We start from the raw sequence: 22,520 nt of genomic DNA, 5'->3' as shown, positions 1-22,520 counted from the left end.
AGAGTTTGGATGATTTTAGATGTTCACTTCATTTGTAGGATTTCACTTAAGTCGTGGCCTTTTCAAACTTATCAAAGCAGTTTCTTTGAAACCGTTCCCAGTTTAGTGCCACTATGATTAAAATATTCATTGAAAAACCGGCTTAAAAAAAACACACCCTTTAGGATGGCAAACACCTACATAGCTTATACCGTGAATTGCACCCCACAACCCGCTTCCTCGGGTAAAGTCTTGCCAAAAAACAAAATAATCCGTTATGGAAGAAGGTTAATATATTAAGAAAACAGTGACACTCTGAAAGTGTTCGGCCGGTAAGAGCTGTTGTTAGAGGCTTTTGTGTGATAAGTTTTGTCATGATCCACCTACTGACCTTGTTTAATTATTCCGTAATTTTGAAAATGATTATTAATGAGTTGTCTTTCCCACCCATCTTTTATTTCAGGTCTTTTATTGTTTACCTTCCGACCGCGATACGAAGATAAGCGTCACTGAGCATTGCAACTGATCAGTCTGACCTGTATGGTCTGGAGATCGCAGTGGAAAACAAGGCGTGCTGAGTAAGGCGAAGGTAATGTAAATTATTCATTCTTCAGTTATGATAAACCGGGTTAAACTCGTTAGAAAACTTTGGAGAACGTTGGAGGCTCCTTGAACGTCGTCGTTTTGGTTCTCAGTGCTCGACCTAAAGATGGCTTCCTCTTTGTGAATTACTAGGTCTCGCCAGTTTCCTGTTCTTTAGTGTTCACAGACTAAACACAAATGAAGTCATCGATCGCAAAAAGTAAAATTTCCTCACAGCCCCATACTATTGTAAAACAAATCTGTTTTCCTTATAGCAATGTATTGTGTTTGTAATTGTTATCTCTATCCAAGAACTGAACGCATAATATAGGATGGGGCTATGCCAAAATTTTACCTCGTAAAATGCGAGATAAGCTTCTTTGCTTTTTTTTCTCTGTCGCGATCAGCTAAAACGGATTTTTTTCTTTATTAGTCTTTTCTGTTTTACTTCGACTAACCCAGAGGCTAGATGTTCTGAAATTTTTCTAACTCAGACACATGCTGTTCTAGTTTGGGCCGTATCGCAATTTCGTGCTTTGCCTATGCACAACATCCTGCAAGTATCATATATCCACCGTTACTTCAAAATACCGTCATAACATTTTCCTGAATATTCCACAATTTTTAATATTTGAATTTGAGCGTATCCTTCGGAAAGAGTCTTTGTTAAGTGTAAGATTCTTTCTAGAAAGGTCTTCTTGCAAATCCATGCGCGGAGTTGTGAAGTTCCAATTATCGTGGCATTACTCAGAACAGACAGAGGATCAGATACAACGCGAGCTATTCTCATGTAAAGAAGTACCTTAAGGAATACAGTGATTATCAGCTAGCATTATTTTCCTTTGTCACGTACTGATTGGTGATTTTTTATGCGCATCTGTGGGTTGAATTAGAATTCAAATTTGATAGTTTAATTTTTATTTGTGCCTGGTTCCTTGCATTTTTCATGTGACCTGTAATTGCCCTCAAGTGGAATTCACAAACATTTTTGAAAACTAATCCTCTTTCAAGGACGTGTTTGGGGCCGAAGAGGATGATTTGCAACACGACGCATTAGAAGTGTATCAAGACGTCGTTTACTCCCGTATTGTTTACATTACGAACTCTTTTATTCAAAATTTGCATTTGAACAACTGCTATTTGTCTTGAGCTTATGCAATAGGTATTACATAAGTTTGATGTTCACTTTGTAGCTGCACGGAGTCGAGGAAGCTAACTTGTTTGGGTGTGCTGTGGAAAGAAAGTTGAGCAAAGTATCAGGTATCAGTTTATGTTCTATGTTCTATTTTTCGGTATTTTACAGTCGTTTGGGACTGTTATTAAGACGCGCCCTCTCAATTCATTTGCGCTTCGCTCACACATTTTAGTCACTGAGTATAGCGACCAAAAAAATCATCCGCTTCGCTTGCATGTCGCGTGAGTTTGCTCAAATTGTCCAACTGGCGTGACAGCTATTTATTTTCTTTCCGTTATCATTATTATTTTTTTAAATCCCGCCGCACTCCAAGTCTGAAAAGTCGGAAAGGGTGCTCTTATTCTATCCTGTGTAGTAAAGATGGCTGGTAGGAGTCCAAATTCTCGAATGGAAAATATTTGTAGTTTGCGAATTGATGTCTATTGCCTTTAAAGAACTTAAGTTGCAGTCGCTCGTCAACTTAAGAGCAGTTTATAAAAGAAAAAAAAGTCCCAACAGGTTGTTTTCCTTCATAGATGCCGCTGGGCATTTGCATTTGAATAACTGCCATTTGGCTAGAGCTTATGAAATAGGTCTTACATAAGTTTGATGTTCACTTTGTAGCTGCACGGAGTTGGGGAAGCTAGCCTGTTTGGGTGTGCGGTGGAAAGAAAGTTGAGCAAAGTATCAGGTATCAATTTATGTTCTATGATCTATTTTTCGGTATTTTACAGTCGTTTGGGACCGTTATAAAGGCTCGCCCTCTCAATTCATTTGCGCTTCGCTCTCACATTTAAGTCACTACGTGTAGCGACCTAAAAAAACATCCGCTTCGCTTGCATGCCGCGTGAGTTTGTTCAAATTGTCCAACTGGCGCGACAGCTATTTATTTTCTTTTCGTTATTTTTATTATTATTATTATTATTTTAAATCACGCCACACTCCAGGTTTGAAAAGTCGGAAATGGTGCTCTTATTCTATCCTGAGTAAGAAAGATGGCTGGTAGAAGTCTAGATTCTTGGATGGAAAATATTTGTAGTTTGCGAAGTGATATTTATTTCCTTTGAAGAAGTTAAGTTGTCAGTCGCTGTCAACTTATTTTAAAACCTCAGTTTTACAAGAAGAGCAGTTTTAATAGAAAAAACCTCTCAACAGGTTATTTACCTTCATAGATGCCGCTAGGCATTTGAAGCACTCGGTATCGGAATGAAATCTTTCGAAATCTAAAACTTTATCCAAACCAGGTTATTAAAAGATAACCTTTCGCAAATATTTAGCTCGGTAGCTTTATTCGTCTTGCAATGCGACCCATTATTGAAATTTTCACGAACTTTAGCTTGGCGTGATCATATTAAAAAAGATGTGTGCCTCATTATTTATACATTCTACTCCCTGCATTCTTTGGCTTTTCACACGTTTTTAATTTACATTTGTATTGGAAAAAAATAGGTGGGGTTAAAATTAATAAAAAATGCCTCCGGAAAGAAATTGGTTGATGTTTAACCATAAATCTGCATATTATGGTATGCAAACTATATGCCACATTAGGTTGTGAGTTAGTCTATGTGCACACACAATTTTATGAAGATAAATTAAATCGCTGGAGTTTAATGTGCTTTACAATCTTCCACAAATATGTGCTCAAAATGTAGCCAGACTCCCTCCAAGCCTTACGCCAGGAGCCCCATTACTATTAATTACTATTAAGTAATTAATTCCTGCTTACGCTAAATATTTCTTCTCGTCCCTGATGATTCCATTGATTGGCAAAAGCTTCATTTTTTAAAAAGATTTTATTATCAATGTTACAGCTGTTTAAGGCCTTATTTAATCTTTTGTCAGTTTAATTATCTAAAATGCCACCGACGAACAACAGTAACGAACATCCTTTAATATAAGCTTTCGCAAAGACCTCTCCCTTTTTTTAATGAGATGGAGGAATTGCAAACATGTTATCTTATTACTTATAGCTGAGGAACAAATATAATTTTGTTTGGTTGCAAATACTGGACCATGGCTAATTTCACTTAGAATAGACTGCTCTAATTTCATCTCGAATATTACTATGGATATCAAAATGTTTTATGTTTAACATTTTCAAATGTTTTAAAATCAAGTTGTTCCTTTGTTACGGTGATTGGTTCCTTGAAGATTTTATGTTCATGTTTTGACTCTCTGGTAAGAGAGTCAAAACATATTGACAGCGGACTGTTTCTGTGACAAAATCGTTGAAAAGCATTCTTTGGTTAAGAAAAAAATCTTCTAAAGTTTTCGGGGCAAAGTTTCCGCACAGCCCCATACTTCATTATGTATACAGTCCTTTGTTTGAAGAAAACAATAGCGCAAACAATAGATTACCTTTGTGACTATACGAGGTCGAAAATGTTTGAACCGTGAGTAGTGAAAAATTGGCGGCATATTTGAATCACGAACAATGAAAAATTGTCTAAAGCATGCATCTTATTCAGTAATTCTATTCAGCGACTCTTTACTTTGAAAGATAACTTTTTTTAATTTTACCGTGTAATTTGCTTGTCTGCATTAAAGTATTCTTGAGAAGGACTGTTTTTAACAATAGTAACTGACGTTTCAACAACCTAACGGAAGTCACTTATCAGCGGAAGTGACTTTGATGAAAACTTCGCTTGACTCTGGTGATGACTTCCGCTCACGTCGTCCAAGCATCACTTGAGTTCTACCGACAACAGTACTTCTCAGGACCACTGTGGGAACTAGGATTTACGTTTCTATTTATTGTCAAGCAAATGCAAAATGATTTTATATTATTTTCTTTCAATTGTACCACAGTTTTGAAGTTTTGTTTCTATTTAATGAAATTCGCGTTTTCGCGTGAGGTTATGTATGAGCAGCTGTCACCACCATATTTAAAATACAAATGGACAAGTCGCCTTTGGTTAAATGAAATATTCAAACAAAAAATGGTTTATATAATTCAGAAGCTGTGTTGCCACCCTTGTTGAACTGATTCAATAAAAACATGATTGGCTAAGTGTTAACTGAAATGGTTCAGTGTCGAAATGACAAACGGTTCAGCTAACTGTACTTTGGTTCCAATGATAAACGATTCAGAGTAGTTTGAAATGGCTTAAGTTATCGGCAAATAGTTAATCGTAAGCCGCAATAGTATACTATCGCATCAATCTACTCACCGTAAAGTGAAATGGTTAAGCGTGACCACAAATGGTTTAGTAAAAACCGAAATAGTTTAGTGTTACAGCAGTTGGTTTACGCTGTAACCGCCAAAAATACAAAAGTGAAATGTACAAGTCAAGCTTGAAATGGAACAATCTATGTGGGGTGTTACGTCACAACCCTTACTTCGTTCAGATCGAATTTGACGCGAAATTCGCCAGGACGATCGCGTTCACGAGGTATTCGCCACTTCTTCCACTCGATGTTCAACACAGGAAGAAATTATTTCTGTAGTCTCGTCTACTAGACTCAGCAAACCTTATTCCGGTATTAATCATTATTTATGTTTGCCTATTTTCTCTCGTTAGCGAATAAATTTATACCCTTATCATCTTGCCGCAATTAAGTAAATGACATTTCAGATGAAACCGTTTTTATCGAGCAGCTGAACGTTCAGTAGCATAATAATCACTTAGTCATAAGCTTATATTTCACAATAATTTATTTTCCGATCGTTTCAAACCATATATTTTTTAATCTCCAATTTTAATAGTTTGTTAAAACTAAGTTAAGCCGCAACTATTAGCCGCAAAAATTTTATCTTGAGGTCGTAAAATTTCTAATTGTTGAGGCTTAACCATGTTGGGAGTTCAAATTGCTATTAGCCAGTTTCAAATTGTTCTTTTGTTCTTTTCAGTTTCTTACAGTGAAAACTGCTGCTCTTTAAATGGAGAATTCTTACGATGGTTACGCCTAGCCATGGTAAGAATTCACCATTTTACTACCTCAAGATAAAATAGGAACCCGAAACAGAAGGAATGACACTTTGAAAAATGCACGCGATAGCACACTTACAGTCTAGACAGTCAGAACCATTGCTTGGAAACGTGATAAAGCGATTCATTGTTCTAAGACGACGAAACTACAACTAAAGGGCGCCTAAAACTATAAAAACTATATAGTTAAAAACTATATAGTTATAAATAATTTATAGTGAAAACTGCTGTACTTTAAATGGAGAATTCTTACGATGGTTACGCGTGACCATGGTAAGAATTCTTCATTTTACTACCTCAAGATAAAATAGAACCTGAAACAAAAGGAATGACGAAAATACTGATAAAAAGCATCATTTTATGCCATTGCACACTTATGGTCTAGACAGTCACAACCATTGCTAGGAAACGTGATAAAGCGATTCATTATTTTAAGACGAAGAAACTATAACTAAAGGGCATCTAAAAACTATAGGGTTGTGGCCCCACATAGACTGTTCCATTTCCAGCTTGAATTGTCCATTTCACTTTTGTATTTTTGGCGGTTACGGCGTAAACCAACTGCTGTAGCACTAAACCATTTCGGTTTTTTACTAAACCATTTGTCGTCACGCTTAACCATTTCACTTTACGGTGAGTAGACTGATGTGATACATATTGATGTGATACATATTGATGTGATACGTATTGATGTGATACATATTGGCAGCGGACTGTTTTTGTGTAAAACATTTCGTTAAAAAGCATTCTTTGGTTTTAAAAAAATCTTTCAAAGTTTTCGGCCTCCCTTCTCAATCCATGCTGATTGAAATGTGACTATACGAGGTCGAAACGGTTTGAATCATGAAGTTGTAAAAAACTAGCGGCAGATTTGAATCACGAACGGTGAAAAATTTTCTAAAGCATGCATTTTATCCAACAATTCTATTCAGCAACGCTTTACTTTGAAAAATAACTTTTTGTATTTTACAATGTAATGTGCTGCTCCGCATTAAGGGCTCTTGAGAAGCACTGTTATCAGTTATAGTGACTGACGTTTCGTCAGCCTAACGGAAGTCACTTATCAGCGGAAGTGACTTTGATGAAACTGACTCCGTTTGACTCTGATGATGACTTCCGCTCACGTTGTCGAAGCATCACTTGAGTCACTTATACCGACAACAATACTTCTCAGGATCACTGTAGCAACAAGGATTTACATTTCTATTTACTGTCAAGCAACCGCGAAATGATTTTATATTATTTTCTTTCAATTGTACCACTATTGTGAAGTTTTGTTTCTATAAGTTCGCGTGTTCGCGTGAAGTTATGTAAGTAATAGGTAACGGTAAGTATTATGTAACGGTTATGTAACGTAACGCCTATGATGATTTATTAATTTCTCGCCAGTAGAGGCGTTGTCTGATTTCAATGAAGTCAGCCGCTCGTTAGCTTTTGTTAGCGCCGTGTAGCTTTTGTTTAAGAATCAACTGCCAGACCTGGTTACGCCACAAATTGTAGGTTAGTTTTTATTTCGTGTAGCTTACCTTTGTACTTAGATATTTGTATTTATTTTCAGTCGAATCACAACTACACATCTTTACATTTAAATAAACGTCTATCTAGCAAATAATTTTAGCTGTGTATTCATTTTGTGGCGTTAAACGGGTAGTATTTATCTAAAACCACTCTAGCCCGGATGACGAGACTACAAGATTAAACTAATTACGATATGAATTTTTGTTCTTATGAATTCGTTTTTGCGGTTACTCGCTTCTTTGAAAATATTTGTGTAATCAAAGCTCTTTCACTGAATTTCAGACGCGGAATCAATCAGCCATGTCTGGAGAAAGACCATCGATTTCAAATTTTGACGACGTCCTGACAAGTGTGAGTTCCTTTGGATACTGGCAGAAAATAATTTACGTGGCGACTTGTTGTCTTGTGATTATTCCTTCCACGTTACAAGTGATAGGACTTGTGTTCTTTGCTGGTACACCGAGGTTCCATTGTGTAACTCCCAACGTGACATGTGCAGACAGCAAATGTTGCACGAACTGTACTGATTATGTGTTTGATGGTCCTTTCACAAGTAGCGTCAGTGAGGTGAGTTTGGAATGATGCATGTCTTCTGTGATATGGTTAAGTCACATTTTCCTTGGTCATATACCTGAATTTTTTTTATCCTTGATAAAATATATTTTTTTTGTCAATTAATGATAATTTCTATTTATTGTCATGTATTTAAAACAAGAGCCTCTGGCTCGGATATAGATGATGACCTCGTAAGCATTTTGGGACAATTAGATTAATTGCTTCAGTGTGGACCTCGATCACTGTTAGAAAGGGGCATCTATTCCGTAAAGCGGTGATTGATTGCGAAAATAACCAGTTCGTTACCAACCAATGAAAGCTGAAGATTGCAAACAATTTAAAATTACATCCATTTTGAAATCGCCCAAATACAGGACTTGGTCAGTTCAAATATTTTATTGATGCAGTACGTAGCCGGTTTGAAATTAAATTAATCCATGTTACTTTAAAAAAAGCCTTGAAATCTGATTGGTTGTTTTGTTTTTAGTGTAGCCTCCTCATTGGCTGGGAAAAATGCGATTTAAAGCAAAAAATGGTACGATTCGTGAATAAATCGCACCAATTAGAGCCAATCAGATTATAGGGACCACCAGTGATTTCAAAATGGATGTAATAAATTTATTTATTTACCTACGTAGAATCGCATGATCGCATTTGAAACCATTTTTCTTCCTAAAGCTTGTGTTCTATACCGAACGAAAGAAAATTGTCTGTCTATCGAATTTATCTAAGTTCAAAATGTTTCTTTTTCCAGTGGAACCTGATTTGTGACAAGGCTTATGTTGGCGCCAATGTCCAGGCGGTCTTCTCAGCTGGAATGCTCGTCGGCTCTCTCGTGTTCGGAGTAACTTCGGATTTCTTTGGGCGTCGGTTCTGTATATATATATGTGCTGCATTATTGGTATGATTCCCTTCTTTTATCAATTGCCTCATCCATGATGGTCCTGCGCTCATTTGGTAAACTTAATATTTATTTCGCTGGCGGATAAGTTGTGGCATTACGCGTGAAAAGGTTTGGGTTCCAGGTTCTTAGTTGAGCTTACCGACACGGCAATTTGGTCTCACCAGGCCTCTCTCCCCACGGAAGTCTACTATTTATGACCAAACTGTTAGGGAAACTATACTTTTGGTAACCCAGTCCTGGGTTGCATCCAGTCAAGGGGAGTTAGAAATTCAAGGAATTACTTCATGTAGCGAAAACCTGGATCATAGTTCTGGCAAGGTGTGCCATTTGATTTCTGCTCAGATATAACTCATCTGCCTTACTCTCCCTCCACAGGCCATTTCCAGCCTTGGGTCAGGAGTCGTCGACTGTCTGTCATTCTTTGCCTTTCTCCGTTTCTTCGCCGCAGCTTTTGCCGTTGGCTTCTTCGTCGCCCACTACGTCTATGTTCTTGAACTGGTTGGCCCTCGTCACCGGACTCTTTCTGACAAAGTCCAGAGTTTGTTTTGGTGTATAGGGGCGGGGTTGATCGCATTACTTGGTTACCTTATACCGCACTGGAGAACCCTGCTGATTATCTGCAGTTTTCCGCCACTTCTGATCTTTTCGATTTGCACGTGAGTAACACGTATAAACTACGGTATCATTGTTTTCCGGTTATCAACCTACTCATGAAAAAATGATCAGATTGTCAGATAGATTCTAGTAGGCAATTTAAATCATTTGCTTTTTAACTGCAACAACTTTTAACTCTAACTGAGCAGTTATTTTCATTGCATACAATTGCTCACAGAGATATTTTGCCTGTCACACAAACTTCGTAATCTTCTCTGGAATAATGATGACAATAATGACAATGATAACGATGACAAAAAGCTTTTGTTTTCAATGAAACAAAACGTAGGACAAGTTAATGAACCCTATCGAATAACTTGGCTGATGAGAATTGAAGCAAACTCCAGTCCTGTGTTCAAAAGAGACCAACTTTTATTCCGAACTTCAAAACACGTGTAGTTCCCCCGAGCAGGACACGTGAATCCCCTTACAAATAGTATCACCCTGACACGTAGCTTATGTAAACAATACAACTGCAAAATAACACAACAACCACACAGCTACCCATAGACTTAGTTTTAACTAAGGAAAGCCTTGACATAAAAACAGTGCTACGAATTTCCACGCTGACTTGATGCTGTTATTTTCAGAATGAACCGCTGACCGATTAGCCATTTGGTAAAAAACATACAAATACAAACATTTCTTTAAATACAAACCTGAGAACATCATAATTTGCTTGACTCCACAGTATCCTCCCAGAATCTGCGCGATGGTTGGCGGCAAAAGGTCACCTGACTCAAGCGCATGATGTTTTGATGAAGTTCGCTAGCAAAAAGTCCTCACCAGTAGACTCAGATGCCTTGAAACACAAGCTGAATGAGTATCACCAGGGTGAGGTGGAGTCAAAAACGATTGCTTACTTGACTAAGAATCAGTCCTATCTGGAGCTGATTCGTTCCCCCCGGTTGAGGAAGAGGACCATCATCCTTAGCTTCAACTGGTGAGTTGCAGAAACATATTTAATTGGAAGTAGTAGAAGTTGAAGGCATCTCACCATATCATTATACGAGAAGACACTGGTAATCGTACCAGTGTATATTCGTTGTAAGCAATTGCGGAATTATGTGCAGCAACGCAAAAATTGGGCATCGCGAAGTATTTTACCTGACGCAAATTCGACATTGAGAGAAAATTTCAACTAACCACGAGCAGATTCAATTGTAAGCAGTAGACTGCATTTCCTATCGGTTCACCGGCCTAATAACCCCCTTATGTTGTTGGGAGGATAATGGATAAGTTTGTCGCTCTCGCACGGAGCGACTTTCATTTTTCTGCTAGCGCGAAAAAAAAGTCTGGACAGTTGTCCGTATCGTGATTGATAAGCTAATCCTATTCGAAGACTTAAGATTTCGATCCGTGGAGATATTTTCGAAAAAAAAAAATTTTAACCTTTTGGTGCTGCTTTGTCCAGGATGGTTATAAGCATGGTGTACTATGGATTCTTGCTGTACGTCACTCGTTTGGCCGGTAGTCCATATCTGAACTTGTTCCTTATGTACCTCTCAGACGTGCCAACACACCTTATCAACTGGGTGATCGTGCAGAAGTAAGCCTCTAATACTTTGACCCGAACTCTGTGTTAATGAATTTTTGTTATTGTTACCGACAAGTGTTGCAAGGTTTTTCAAGAAATTGAAACTAATTGGTCAATTGTAATCGCGATTTTTACGTTGGCTGTGCGAATCAACTGCATTCTGTCCGAAGTGATCGTATTATCAGATCTGATGATAAAGTTAACCATATCGTTTTGTTCTCTAAGTCAATTTAGATTGTTTTAAGTTGATCAATTCGTCGAATTGTTCTCTAAGGTGCCTTCGCCGCTTAGTACATATCTTGAATATGACCTCTTGTCAACTTTCACTTGGTATGGGTAGAGCACTTGAACTAACAACTCGGAAAACAGGGACAAACTTCTTCATAAAGAATCTTCTTGGAATAAACCTAGAAAACAGATTGAAATATATATCAGGCCACTTTGAATTGATCGTCCTATATTGTTTCCTTGCTATTAATAGATTTGGACGCCGCGTTCCTCACTCGGCGATAATGGTGACTGGAGGTTTATTCTGCCTTTTTGTCCTGGCTGTTCCTGAAGGTAACTTAACACAGTTTAAACTTCGCTGCTTAAGACTTAAAGGCCGATTTATACGTCGATCAATTCGAAGCTTCAACATCTCCCCCCAGGCAACCCCCCGGCATTTGAAATTTTGAAAATTGAGTCGTTCAAATTCATACTCCGCATCCCCCCCGGGCGAAAATTGCGTTCGAATGCTCCATCCAAGCACAATTTTTCACTGAACGATTCTTTGTCATTTTAGCCACTTCACAGACCTTCATAACAAGTGTAATATTTTGGTACTCCCGACAATTATTAACCTTTTTTTAAAGGAAAAGCGTTCAATATTTTTTTAGAACAGAAAGGTGCTGTAACTGCTTTGGCGTTCATCGGTCGTTTCATGGCAAGTGGATCATTCTCCAACATTTACCTGTTTTCGACTGAACTCTATCCCACCATACTGAGGTAAGAGCCATGAGAACAGTTTTAGCTGGGAAGTAAAGTATTCTTTTACTCTTGTCAATTATGTTACACTTTCCTTCCAAGATCTGTATTTCGATTTCCCTCAATGTGTGCCATACATTTCTTCACTCGGAGAAACTAACGTTCTCTTACTGATAAGTTAACTGATTGCATCGAGTTTGGAACAGAAAAATTTTTATCTTAAGCCAAATTTATAAAAATTTACAGAACAGTCAGAAACAATACATTGCACTCAAGGACTACTAATCATTTATCGCCCGCGGGGGTGGGGGGGAGGGTAAGAAGGGGGCGAGGATTTGTTTTTTTTTTTCGCGGGGATCACAGGGGGATCAGTCGTCACCAACAGAGGTTATGGGGGGGGGACTATGTAAAACTGACTGCAAATAAAGGGGGGATCGTAAGAATATTATGTAGCCTCATGAGAGGATCAGGTAAATTTATTGTGACACAACCAACATCCCCCTGCCCCTCCTTGCCCACCCCCCCCCCCAACCCCTTTTACCGGTCCCTTACCCCTGAGAGTTGCGGGTTAGCCTGCTTCTAATTCTAAGCGTGTCCTGATTATGAGCCATTTTTGTGTCCCATCAACAGGAACCAAGGAATTGGTGTATGTTCCACTAGTGCTCGTGTGGGATCCATTATTGCACCTTACATTGTAATGCTGGTAGGTTTCCATGACTCAATTCCAATCTTATACAGAATTCTTAATTAAAGGTTAGCTTCATTTACATGATAGGTAGTAAAGTTGGGTAATTCTTTCCAAGCACGACAGTTTCTTTGGAAACTAATCTTTTCTTTCCTTCTCAGGATTTTGGATAACTAGTAGAACGGCATTAAATGGTTGGAAAAGGATATCTTTACTCTCTAGCGATATTTCATAGCACATTTACTAAAATAATAACGAACAAATTCATCTTTAAAATCCCAGGCACAGTTGCCAGGATTGAGCGCTACCCTTCCCATGGTCATTTTTGGCTCGCTGACTGTAGCCGCCGGCCTCCTGTCACTGCTTCTTCCCGAGACTTTGATGTGCAACATGGCTCAAACCGTGGAAGAAATCGAAAAAGATAAAGAGTTCTACGGTATGGTGTGCATGGGGAAACCTCGTCCATGTCCTCTTCCTTGTCCTTGCTGCAGGTATTTATCCATCTCCTTTACAGTTCTTAAAAACTGTCAGATTCAAAGTGAGGAGTGGTTAAGGTTTCTCAGAAGTATGAAGTTTTTCAGTTCTCAAGAGTATCTCCAGAGAGAGCCTGTTCAATATTCTCCCATATGCACCTCGTGGTCAGCAGATGAATGAAGGAACGAGTTGCCTTATGCGGTTTGTGGAAAAGGAAAATCGTCGAGGTTTGCATTCCCATCCCCCTCCCCTCTCCCCAAAAAAATTTCGATGCAAGAGAGTAACACATCGTAATCAAGCTTGTTTAAATGTCAATTTTTTAAGGGAATTTAAACAAAGCCTACGACGATCGTTAAAAACAGAAATTCAAATTTCGGAATGACAATTTACGTTCATCATGCGGACTATTTAACATTTTACAAGCAAACCTTTTCCTTATCTTTCAGCTCTGAAGGGCCTGATAACGAGGCTAGCTCAGCACCCTTGAAGGTTCCAATGGACAACGAAAATGACCTGGAAAACATCTAAAGCGTAAAATGGAGGTGTTGTTGGAATGAAGTATTCAACGGTTGTCGTTAATACCAAAACAACTACCATGAAGCATCACGAATGGTGCCCTAAATTAGAAGTAAAAGCAAGTAGTTAGCAATTTCAATACAGTTATAACTACATATCAGAATTTTCTTAGTTAGTCCTTTGAAATTTAATCGCACATATCCCAACAATATTTTAACAAGGAGAAAAGGTATCCCCTCTAGGAAAGATATCCTTATATTTTGGAATAAGGCCTAACAGAGCCCATTACAATACACCAATGGGCTCCTAGGCCTAACTGCATTTATTGCACCACGTGTCTTTTGAATCTGTAATAGTTAGCTAGAAATATGCACTTGTAACGGTTAATGAAAGGAAATTGAAATATGCTGAAGTAAGAATAAATCAGATTTATATCTGGAGTTGAGGTGCATTTGTCGGTCTTAACCTTACCGCACACCCTGAATTTTAATATATCATGGTGGCTAGGACGAAATGGTACAGATTTGCGTTGTGCTGTGCTGTGTTGTACGTTCTAAGGATGATTACGAGGTTTTTAAAAATCTATAACGAAACATAGCATGCTATATAATTATACTGAATCATAGCATTACACTGTTCTTTCCTCTTGCAAAAGGCTCGCCGCCCCCCCCACCCCCCCAAGTATATTTTGTAGCCCTCTTTCCAGTCCTTCGCTGGTTCCATTGTCTAAGTCATAGGACTGTGACGTTGTTGAGAACTGTACAATACGTTAATTATTCCTGTTTAATAGACATTAAAAAGTGGTTTCGTTTATCTGTACATAACCAAACGACATGTATGCGGCACGTGTTTTATCGCCTCATATGTGGCACTGTTCCACGTGCTTACAACGGGACGTTGAGTGTGTGTTTCCTTTCGAATAAGCCGAGAGTTGTGAGTAGGAGTTAACTGAAACGTTGTAATAAAATCGTCAAATCATGTGAATAAATCGTGAGTTAATAAGGAAGCGTGATACAGCTCTTTCACGTTTTCGACAACGTGTCTCTGCCAGCCAAAGAGCCATCACGCGATAAGTAAACAAAAACAATCACCAAACATGACCAGGGGCAAGAACTTGTTCATGCTTGGAAGATCCGTCTGAATGAATCCATCTGGAAAATAAATAATAATATATCCCTTCGTTCTTTCGTCAGTCCGTGCGCGTCTTCGTTCGGTTCTTTGGCGTGATTCGCGTTGATTCTTTCGTTCATTTATTCATTTATTTATTTCTTTGTTTTTTTTCCCGACGTTTATCGAGGGTCTGTGACTGAACACTAAATGCAGGAAATACTCACCCCAGGTAGAAAGGGCGCATGAATTCCCAGATATATTCAGAATATGAAGAATTTATTGAAATTTAATAGCAAAGTTTCGCTTCTCTTTTATCTTAGACAATCTTTCGGGCTAGGAACGTTTGGGAAATATCTTTTCGTATACCACGCAATGCAAAGGAGTGGTTATAAGCTGTCACTCATACGTTATTTCCTTTGGCTGAGTCACAAAAACTTAAGATTTAACTTTAGTTTTTTTCTTGTAACTGAATATTCTGTCAAAGGTGAGGTCATCTTTCATCTGCATATCTCACGTACAATGCATATTTATAAGCGGTTTGACGTTGTTTACACGAAAACAAACTGGATCTTGTCTAAACTGCTTTCCAAGTTGTGAAAGATTCGAGAGTTTCTTCTTGTCGTCCAAAAGCTTTCGATGACATTATGTCTGGTCCGAATGTGAATTCAAAGATGGAAAGATCAAAATCAAAGAAATCATGCGAGTTTGACGATATTTTAGACATGGTTGGCGGATTTGGCCGTTACAGCTTAGCGCTATATGCTTTCATGTGCATCATGTCTGTGCCAATCGGCCTCCAGCAACTTGTACAAGTCTTCTACGCAGCAACTCCGAAATATTCCTGTGTTTCGTATTCGTCGCCGAGCAACAATACATGTTCGGAATGCTGCAACAACTGCGAAAAATATGAGTTTCAGGCAGGGCTGACGAGTGCTGTGACAGAGGTAATAATTATTTAGAAAAAGGAATTGTTCCTCCATAAATAGAAAATCTTGTGTGAATAATAAGCAATGACCTAGAAAAGTAAATTTTACTTTTTCAAATTTTCCTAGAGGCTTGCTGCTAGACAATTTCATCACTTTCTTCAGTCATTATCACTTTTCGGACTCCCATGGACCCATTGAGGTCTCTGTTTATTAACACGTCCTCTTTAAAGTTTGCATTGCAAGGATTTGTTATTCATCAATACCAATTGAACAGCCCATTACGTAATTTGCATGAATTTTTAAATTAGTAGCAAAACAAAGAACCGAAAAAAAACCTTTATTCCGTGATAACGGGCGGTGCTATCCTGCGGAAACGATTAGGAGAAAAATCTACAATTTCTAGACGTTGATCTTTCCGTCCTTCTGTAATTAAGATGTTATCTGCATTTGAATATTGTCGAGTCCTAACTTATTGCTTCACAGGCAGACGACTCTATGTGTTCGTGGTTAACAATTGTTGACATGAGACGAACAAAATCGCTGAGGGTTATGAATAAAGCTCTGAAAATTACATATCTAAATTACATCTCAGTCTGAATATCTCAATAAAGTTAAACAAAATGTTAATCAACTCATCTGTCGCATTTTTTTGCCCTCATTAGCCGTTTGAAGCGTCTTTTTACGAAATTACTTTTTGCCTGAGGCCGTTAGAGAGGAAAGGGAGACAATGCTCGCAATTTGTTGCCCACCAGCCGTGACCGCCTCCACTTCAAACTGGAATTAACGCCAAACTACTAAAAATCTCTCCAAACTGGCACGTTTGTTTATCGATGAGATCTTACTCCATCTCTTCCGCAAATTTGAGCTTCATCCCTTCGACATTTTCCGAGAAAATCGATGCTGAAATGATGCCTCTGGCCAAAAGTGATTTCGTAAACGGCCTATGAGGGCTAAAAACTATCACAAACGCGTCGAGTAACATTTCATTTAACCTTACTGAGATATTCAGACCGAGATGTAATATAAATATAGATATGCAATTTTCAGAGCTTCATCAATAACCGTCAGAGATTATGTTCGTCCCATGTAAACAATTATTAACCACAAACACATACTATGGTCTGTCTGTGGTTGCTTCATGGGTTTTAATTTTTTTTACTAGCGTCATTTTGGATTATTACAGGGATGCTCAAATAAACTCCTCTTAGACTGAAGCGTTTCTCATTCGAGTGGTTAATGGGTTCTGTATTTTTTTTCTCTCTTTTTTTCCTGATTCATCTTGTTACAGTGGAACCTGATATGTGACAGACGTCCTCTCAAGGCCATGACACAGTCAGTTTACATGGCAGGTCTGTTGGTGGGTTCTGTTGCCTTTAGTAGCCTGTCCGACCACTTTGGCCGTAAAATCAGCGTCTTCCTCAGTATTTTTCTCATGGTGAGTAAAGTGAGATTTTACCGAAGTGGAACTCATATAACTTAACGGTTAAGTCTTCTTCAAGCCACGTGCTATTAATGCGGAGCTTATCCCGGTTTCCGCAGCATGGCGTGATTAAGAAGAGTGTTGCTACCCACCCCATGGATGGGATGCTCCTCTGTCACAGGTTACCCCACCCCACCCCAGCAGTCTGTCGAGCTTGCCTGACAGTTTGGAGGGTGTCAATGTGGTGATGGCTTTTTCGGTTAACGGTTAAAATGTTTTGGCCAATTTACGCTCACGGTAAATATCTTTCCACTGTGGTCACGAGAACAGAGGTTTACGGTTAATTTTTAGTTTACGACTAACCGTTCAAATTTGGCAAATTTTACGCCTAAGGGATAAATGTTTTGGCAGTTTTACAGCTAACGGTTAACCCCAAAAGACCCTCGGTTTACTGGTACCCCTTCATGCTTCCGGATGGAGAGAGGAACTGTGACTATGAAATGTCTTACCCAAGAGCACAACGCAACACTCGAACCCGGGCCTCTCGGCCTACAACCCAGCACGGTAACCTTTGGGTCACCACTTCTTGCCTGGACTCATTTACTTAGCGAGTAGTCAAATGAAATTTAGTCTTAGCTCGTTCCAATTAAGTCTAACCAGGAAGTTGTCCTTCAGGCTGCATGTGGAACAGTATCTGCTGTCTCCGACTGTCTTTCCTTGTTCGCCTTGTTTCGGTTTGGAGCTGGAGCGGCCACAGCAGGCTGTCTTCTCGTTCGGTTTGTCTACTGTATGGAGATCATCCACATAAAAAATCGCACCGCAGCAGGAATGGTGAATAATATTTTCGTTAGCATTGGTTTTTCTACGCTTTCTCTGCTTGGTTACTTAATTCGTGACTGGAGACATCTAATGCTGATTGTCTCTCTGCCTGCAGCACCATTACTGCTCTGTTACTGGTAAGAAAAATTTTAATGTTCTTCGCGATGTACCTGACTTAGTGTTTGTTGAAGATTTTGGACTGACTTTCGTTTTTTACCAATTCGAATTATAACAGTAGTGGAATTAGTCATCCCGATTGCAAAAGCGTCATTCCTACATTCGCCCTTTGGTCTAGTCTTCGCAATCAGTTACATGTTGATGTTAAGGGTCATTAGTTTGAACGTTCAAGTTACTTCCACTTCAGTCAGATGAAATCTACAAACGTTCCATGACCGTTAATGCTATAATCCAATCTGATTAGCTTTGCTAATCGCCATCTGTTCTGTGATAGATAGAAAATGGACAGAGAAGCCCAAAAAGGTGCGGCTGCAAAACAAAAAAAAAACTTTTTTGGACTTAATCTCGATTTCTATGCGTGATACAGTAATTGATTCGGGCCACACACTCATCTACAATCACGCGATAGAAATCTCGAGCTGATAATCTAGTTATTAAATCTGTTTCGTCAATTTTGTTCGGAGGATGATCCCAGAGTCTCCCCGGTGGTTAATTGCCAAAGATCGCCTTGACGAGGCTCACGAGCTGCTCATGAAGTATGCCAAGAGGAATCGTGTCACTGTTGAATCCACCCAACTCAAACATGTCATACAAGAATTTAAGAAGGAAGAAGAAAGAAACAGGAGTGAGAGCAAGAAGACCTACGGAATCCTGGACATGGTTAGAACACCAAAGCTGAGGAAGAGAACCATAATCTGTGGATTTAATTGGTGAGTTTCGTTTGAACGATGTTGATAATTGCAATGAGATATATTGCCTTGCATTTCACGAGCTGAGACAGCTTAAGGGTCAGTTATTCTTTAGCCTACGTGTAGCCGTACCCTCCCCCCCCCCCCCCCAAGGTGAAACGGAGGCGAGGGAACGTCTACGCAAACCTGACTCTAATCGCATTCCCTTGCCTCCCTTTCACCTTGGGGGAGGGGGGGGGGGAGGAGAGGCTACTCATTCTTTATCGCTTGGGGCTGAGGGGGGGAGGAGAGGCTACTCATTCTTTATCGCTTGGGGCTGAGGGAGGGTCCCGGAATATTTTGGGGGATCGTATGGTTATCAAGGGGAGCGAAGGGGGGGGGGGAGTGTCAGTCTTCACTAAAAGAGTATAAAGGGGGATTATAGAAAATTAACTGCCAATGAGGGAGGGGGGGAGGGTCATGGAATACTGCAGAGCCTTAGGGGAACCGGGTGATCTGCTATATTTTATTCTGTCACAACCCTCCCCTTCCAGTCGATGAATATTTACCGGCCCCTCACTATGACAGTTCACGTGATTAATAGATCTTGAAAAAAAAATCGCTTGAGACTTTTACGACGTAGCAGTTGAAACTGAATACAGTTTAAAGCCTTTAGACACCAGTACTTCCCTCCCTGAATAAGAATCACGGAAAAGCACAACACTCCTGAAGAAAAGGGATGGGGAATTCTTGGATCGCTCTCATGAGACTCTCTATGATACACAAGTCACATATTTCATATAACGGTTTAGGCACAATAACGAAAGTGTCCTCACAACTTCAGTGACAATCTTTTTCTTGTAGGTTTGTGAACGCTTTAGTTTACTTTGGGATCAGTTTGAATGTCGGGAATCTGGCGGGAAACATGTACCTGAACTTTTTTTTCCTCTGCATCGTGGAAATTCCTGGAGCATTAGCACTGTGGTTTTTCTATGCACGGTAATCCTCTTGTTAACAAACCAGTAAGAGCAGTTTCTGAGTTTTCGTTACTATCAATTTTGAAACACGGTACTAGTAAAACTTCTGGCTGATTTCCTCACTATTGGAAGCCAAGTTAGTAGATCTTAGTCAGATGCTTTATGGTGATCAACAATTGGCAAGCCATTTACAATAATTGAATATCTGTGACATTCTTCATCCTTTTAAGATTTGGCCGGCGTATTCCTTACGCCTCGTTCATGATCATTGGAGGCGCTGCAGAAATGTTGGTGCTGGCCGTTCCATCTGGTGATGGTAAGTTAAGTTTTCAAGTGGTGCTGATTTCAAACAGAAACTACTCATATTGTTACAAAACTATACGTTGCATTTATGCGGAGTGAACGATGGGGTGTTTTATGAAAGCTTACATGACCTACCCAGTGGCCTGAAGGGTTTAGGCTGCACGCTGGACTCGGGATTTAGGGATTCAGATTTAACACTGATAGTCTCCCTCTCTGCCCTAAAGTATAAAACAGCACTGGCGATTTGCCTGGTGGAACTCAAATAATATCTCGAAAGGGGGCTGGGAGAGAGAAGTTGCAGTGAGCTACCATCTCATGAGGGGGGAGTAGCTTTATTTTTGGCTCTTAATGAATGGATCAAAAATGACTGGAAAATGTTTTTTATATGGTTGTCTGGAATCGTATCTTAAATCGATATTTTTTCTCCCCAGAGTATAAAGTTGTTATTACAATCTTAGCTGTTATTGGTAAAGCTTGCATCTTGGCGACTTTCCTTGGAATTTATATTTACACTGTGGAACTCTATCCCACAATTATCAGGTTGGTATGAGTGGCGATGATGGTGCAAACAGAAATTCGATTTTACAAACTTATCTTTGTGCAAAAAACCAAGCAAATGTTAGGGAGAGGTAAAAGGAAGATGTTTAATAATAATCATTTTTCTCCATTTCAGGAACACTGGCATTGGAGTGTGTTCAATGATGGCTCGCGTTGGCAGCATTTTAACACCTTACATCGTGTTACTGGTTCGTATTTGTATTCCATTGTCAATGGTAGTTACCAATTACCTACCAACAGACGAATTCGCAGCGTTTTGTGTGTAATATATTTGTGTTGGAACTAATCCTTGGGTATAACAGCGTAATGTAGCCGATAAGATAAGAACTTCATAACAATAACTTTTCTTTGATGCTTTATTCATTTCTCAGTGACAGACTCTCGCTGTACGGCGAAAAAATAATCGAACGAATAAAAAGTGCGAAAGAACTGACGAACGAATGCGAAATAAAGGTCGAACCAACGCACCATAAATGACGCACAAACTGCCGAGAGAACGAAGGAATATCGATTATACTCCGAATTGATTAATTTGTTTCTCTTTAATCAGGCGGATCTTCCGAACATGAGCAAGACTCTTCCGTTGGTCATATTTGGTGTTTTTGGAGTTATCGCGGGCGTGATGGCTCTTTGGCTGCCAGAGACACGTTACTGTCCCATGGCTCAGACGGTGGAACAAGTGGAGGCCTGGAAAGAGGACTACAAGATATACTGCTGCAAGCATCATAGCTTAAGGATGGAAGATGGAAACATTGGTTTGATGGACGAGAAAGAAGGAGACGATGACAGCCCAATTACGACAGAAACACCGCCTTATAAGGAGAAATACGACACGGTTGTTTAGATCATCACATAGTTAGTGAGTGCCTGAGGAAGTAGATGAATGGGAGTTAGATTTACTGCTGAGATTCAGCTAATATATCCGCTGATAATCGGGATTTGACAGGAAATTCAGCTGATTATCGAGCTGTAGTGTATCTCATTCATATCCTCTATACTAGCTTTTTTTTAATGTATTGGCTTTTAGTCTTTGATAAAGGAGAACAATGATGTTGTTATCGGCAAAGTGATAATTTTATGTAACTTGTGGCTTATTAAATCTTGAAACGAAACACAAAGCAGATATTAGAAAACTGCATCATTTGCAAAGAGTTTTTCTCGACTACTCATAAAAATTCAATGCGTTTGATGGGATTAAAAACGATCAAATGCGCCTCAACCCCAGAAATAAATCTGATCTACATTAGGTACGAAAATTTCAATTTCTTTTTCACCAACCATAGCAAAATGCATGCCGTCAGCTACATAGAAACACATATATGGTGCTATCAAGTAAATTTAGTAAGGTCTTATAGAAATAGATATATTTTTAAATCGGAGACGTTTTTTCTCTTGGTTAGAACTCTTCATCAACATGTGAAGAGCATTTTCGAGCTCCCTAGACAGTCACTCATCTGCAAGCAACTGCCATGAGAATGTTTGATTCCATCTTCTTAGGGTAATTAGAAAAGGGCCTCTGGAACGACATTAATTTTATGATCTCTGAACTTGACCGTGTGTAAAGCCTCAGGGCCCCTGAAAATCTCAACCACACCCAAATCTAGCTGAAATTTTATCAATTTTCGAGATTTTTATTGAGAGATAGACAAATACATGCAGCATGGAAGAGGACGTGGACTCTTTCCCTTGCACACTATGTATATCGTAGAACGCTTTACATTTATTGATTTTTTCCGCGGTTTTAGCCATGATACACAATTAAATCTCGGCAAGAGAAAGGGGTCTATGGATAATGGCTAGGCTACAGCTAATCGCGTACCCAGATTCAACCGTTACCTGTAACTGAAATGCTTGGGCGTGGAAGGTCTTTGTACGAGATTTTGCTAAAGCTGAAATATGTATCACTAGTAGCAAACCAAAGCTTTAATAAAGGTGCCGAATCACATAAAAATTTCGTCCATTATCAATAATATTAATATTATTACTATTGTTCATAATATTATTATTATTATTATCGCTATTATCGTTTTTAAAATAAAGTATTTATGAAAACATTTTGCTATGTATTTGTTAATTAGTGAGCTATCTA

At 39.1% G+C, this 22,520-nt stretch overlaps 1 protein-coding gene across 1 annotated transcript; it reads left to right on the top strand.

The window, feature by feature from the left end:
- The first annotated feature begins 442 nt into the window (after positions 1-442).
- LOC131782486 (uncharacterized) lies at positions 443-22,453 on the top strand. The gene is made up of 21 exons (XM_066162290.1): positions 443-568; positions 1,755-1,821; positions 2,360-2,426; positions 7,465-7,749; positions 8,492-8,638; positions 9,017-9,297; positions 9,987-10,238; positions 10,710-10,844; positions 11,314-11,393; positions 11,711-11,819; positions 12,429-12,501; positions 12,766-12,974; positions 15,167-15,527; positions 16,798-16,944; positions 17,605-17,885; positions 18,390-18,635; positions 19,458-19,592; positions 19,801-19,886; positions 20,305-20,413; positions 20,547-20,619; positions 20,982-22,453. The coding sequence occupies exons 4-21, from the start codon at positions 7,483-7,485 to the stop codon at positions 21,273-21,275; spliced, it is 3,285 nt and encodes a 1,094-aa protein (XP_066018387.1). The 5' UTR covers positions 443-568; positions 1,755-1,821; positions 2,360-2,426; positions 7,465-7,482; the 3' UTR covers positions 21,276-22,453.
- Positions 22,454-22,520: the final 67 nt, after the last annotated feature.

Source organism: Pocillopora verrucosa, chromosome 2 (assembly GCF_036669915.1).
Source record: "Pocillopora verrucosa isolate sample1 chromosome 2, ASM3666991v2, whole genome shotgun sequence".
Lineage (NCBI taxonomy): Eukaryota > Metazoa > Cnidaria > Anthozoa > Scleractinia > Pocilloporidae > Pocillopora > Pocillopora verrucosa.
Note: the sequence above shows the minus strand (reverse complement) of the source record. Positions and strands in the feature narration are given on the sequence as shown.

What these genes read in the sequence shown, in the direction of transcription:
- LOC131782486 (XM_066162290.1), top strand. Translation starts at nt 7,483, where the DNA reads ATGTCTGGAGAAAGACCATCGATTTCAAATTTTGACGACGTCCTGACA. An exon ending in ATATATGTGCTGCATTATTG is followed by an intron (nt 8,639 to 9,016) that starts GTATGATTCCCT and finishes CTCCCTCCACAG; the next exon opens with GCCATTTCCAGCCTTGGGTC. An exon ending in CTGTGGTTTTTCTATGCACG is followed by an intron (nt 19,593 to 19,800) that starts GTAATCCTCTTG and finishes CATCCTTTTAAG; the next exon opens with ATTTGGCCGGCGTATTCCTT.